Consider the following 2,382-nt stretch of genomic DNA (forward strand, 5'->3'; position numbering starts at 1 on the left):
TGTCTCAGGGCTGGCCGAGCTCTCGGCCACTTTTCCAGCTCCGCTGACAGTCTCTCTGCGCCAGCACCGTGTTGTCCTCTCCGTGTCGTTGCCGTGCTCAGCAGCTCCCTTCTGTGAGGTGCTCTTTATGTGTGCCTATAGGAGTATCTATCTTTAACATATATTTATATATGATACAAAAAATATATCTTCTGATGTATTTATTTATGTCAATGAAATGAAAAACTCCCAGCCCAGCGAGCCAGCAACTGAAGCTGAGCTCGGCATGCGAGAGTGAGGGGGCGCACGGGGGTACGGCTCCTTGAGAGACGGGAATGGCTGAGACCGTGGAAGAACAGTGTCAGGGAATAGCGCTAGGAGCAAAGAGGAGGAAGGCGGCTGTGTCGTGTTGGGAGAAAATGGTAAGATCTTGTCACGGAGTCGCCAGCAGAAGAGGAAGAACCTAGAGGGAACTGAGGAAGCGAGTGGGGTTTGGGGGAGCTGGAGGAGGTGTGGGAGCGAGCAGGGGACCTGGCTTGGGGAGGGAGGAGAACTGCTGGTGGAGATGCTGCTGGTGACTGGGCGGGAGACCAGAGGAGAGGAGACCCCAGGGACGGCAGGGGCTGGAGGTGGGCGAGCGACCATCTCTGCTAACGACTGGGGCATTGTGGGGGGGCTGCAGGGCGAGGAGCAGCGCGTGGCCCTGGCCGGCACGGCCGCGCTCAGCTCCCTGACATTGTGGTTTTACCCTAAAAAAAACAGCAGCCTGGGCTGGCGAAGATGGCCGATGGCACAGAGGACCCCGCGGTGTTCACCTCCACCGCCCTGCCCTCGGACCCGCGGCTGCTGCCGACGGTCACCAACGCTTACCTGGGCACCCGCGTCTACCGGGACATCCTGCACGTCAACGGCGTGTACAACGGGGCTGTGGGAGACACCCACCGTGCTGACGTCCCCAGCCCCGTCAACGTGAGGATGACGGTGCCCAGCGTGGACAGCCTGGCCGAGACCTTCTCCTTGGACACCCGGACGGGTGAGCAGCAGAGCACGGGCAGGGATCTCCTCTCCTGCTGCCTCCTGGCAGATCTGCACCTCGGGCACTCATTGCTCCTTCCCTCTAATGGCTGGTGACCCTCTTCTAGGAGGTCAGAGTCCTTTTGCCTGTGTTGCCTCTTCCACAAGGTCGCGTCTTTCTGCTCCCTGTTCACCCACAGGGTGTTGTTCTTCTGAAGGCGTGTTGGAGCAAGTGGAAAATTCCCCGCTCTTGTGAGAATAAGAGTGATTTTCAGACTGCATCTCAGTCCCTGCTGGGCTCGGCAAACACTGTTTAATCATGAAGCCTGAGAAAATATTTGACAGCACATTTCTCAATGGCTTGGCCACATTCAGTGTGTCAATAGTGTCCAATCAGAAGCTGCTCCTGGATAGGGCACAGGTGGTTCCTTCACCAGTAGGAACAGGCAGATAAGGCAGAAATGGGCGTGTGGGGAGGAGTATCAGGACCTGATGAGTCAAAAGGCTGCTGGCTCTTGTTGTGCTTACAGGAACCTTCAGCCACGTGCTTCAGTCCCCTGATTTTGCAGCCACCCATCAGCTCTACGCTCACCACTCCCTCGTCCACTTGATGGCCTTCAGCATCACCATCCATCGATCGACTCGCACCGCCCGGCCCATCACCGTCCAGCTCCAGACGCCTTTTGTGCCAAAGAGCCAGGACTTGGACCTCAACCAGGGACCAGACTTCCAGGGAGCACAGTGAGTTTGGACCACGGGGGGACCTTGCCCTGAACACACCCTTCGTGGACTGCTCCACGCTCCTGCTCCACGTTAGGGGATGGATTGCAAAAGCAAGGGGTAGAGCAGGGCTGAAGCGATAAGTGGAGGCTTCTGCTTCCTCCTGGCAGGTAGATTAAAAAAACCAAACAAACAAGAATTAAGTACAGAAACATTTTTATTAGTTACAACTCCAAAATTACTACTTACACTGACGTGTAAAAGAGCAGTGAAGGCCACAGGGACTAGATGTGGTGACAAAGAAATGGGACTGGGGATGATGGTGAGTTTGGAGGAGATGACCTCTAAGAAGGGCTTCCTGCGACCGGGGACCAGTCGTAATGAATTTTGGTCTCCTCTGCTCTTGCGTGGGATGACAACAAAGCTGAAATGTAGGCACTAGGCAGGCACAGGACCCAGTGCCCCACTGCTGGGGGTCCCTGCTCTGCTCTCCCTCGCCCCATTGCTGTCCCCCACAGCTATGTCTACGGGAGGACGCTGGTTCCCGAGGTGGAGGGGGGCCCCCGTCCCACCGTTCACATGCTCTGGACCCCCGTGCCCCAAACCCTGACGCTGCACGGGGAGGAGCAGGAGCAATCCTGGCAGTTCCTGACGGCCGTGGCCGAGAGC

General features: G+C 57.1%; 1 protein-coding gene across 1 annotated transcript in view; it reads left to right on the forward strand.

Annotated features, from left to right (window-relative positions):
- The first annotated feature begins 759 nt into the window (after positions 1 to 759).
- The window catches only part of ATHL1 (ATH1, acid trehalase-like 1 (yeast)), a 9,000-nt gene continuing 7,377 nt past the window's right edge, over positions 760 to 2,382 (forward strand). Inside the window, exons 1-3 of the mRNA XM_009874115.1 lie at positions 760 to 1,012; positions 1,524 to 1,734; positions 2,232 to 2,373. Coding sequence (XP_009872417.1) covers positions 760 to 1,012; positions 1,524 to 1,734; positions 2,232 to 2,373 — 606 coding nt within the window. The remainder of the gene's footprint in view (positions 1,013 to 1,523; positions 1,735 to 2,231; positions 2,374 to 2,382) is intronic.

This window comes from Apaloderma vittatum, unplaced genomic scaffold (assembly GCF_000703405.1).
Source record: "Apaloderma vittatum isolate BGI_N311 unplaced genomic scaffold, ASM70340v1 scaffold33347, whole genome shotgun sequence".
In the NCBI taxonomy this organism is placed as follows: Eukaryota; Metazoa; Chordata; class Aves; order Trogoniformes; family Trogonidae; genus Apaloderma; species Apaloderma vittatum.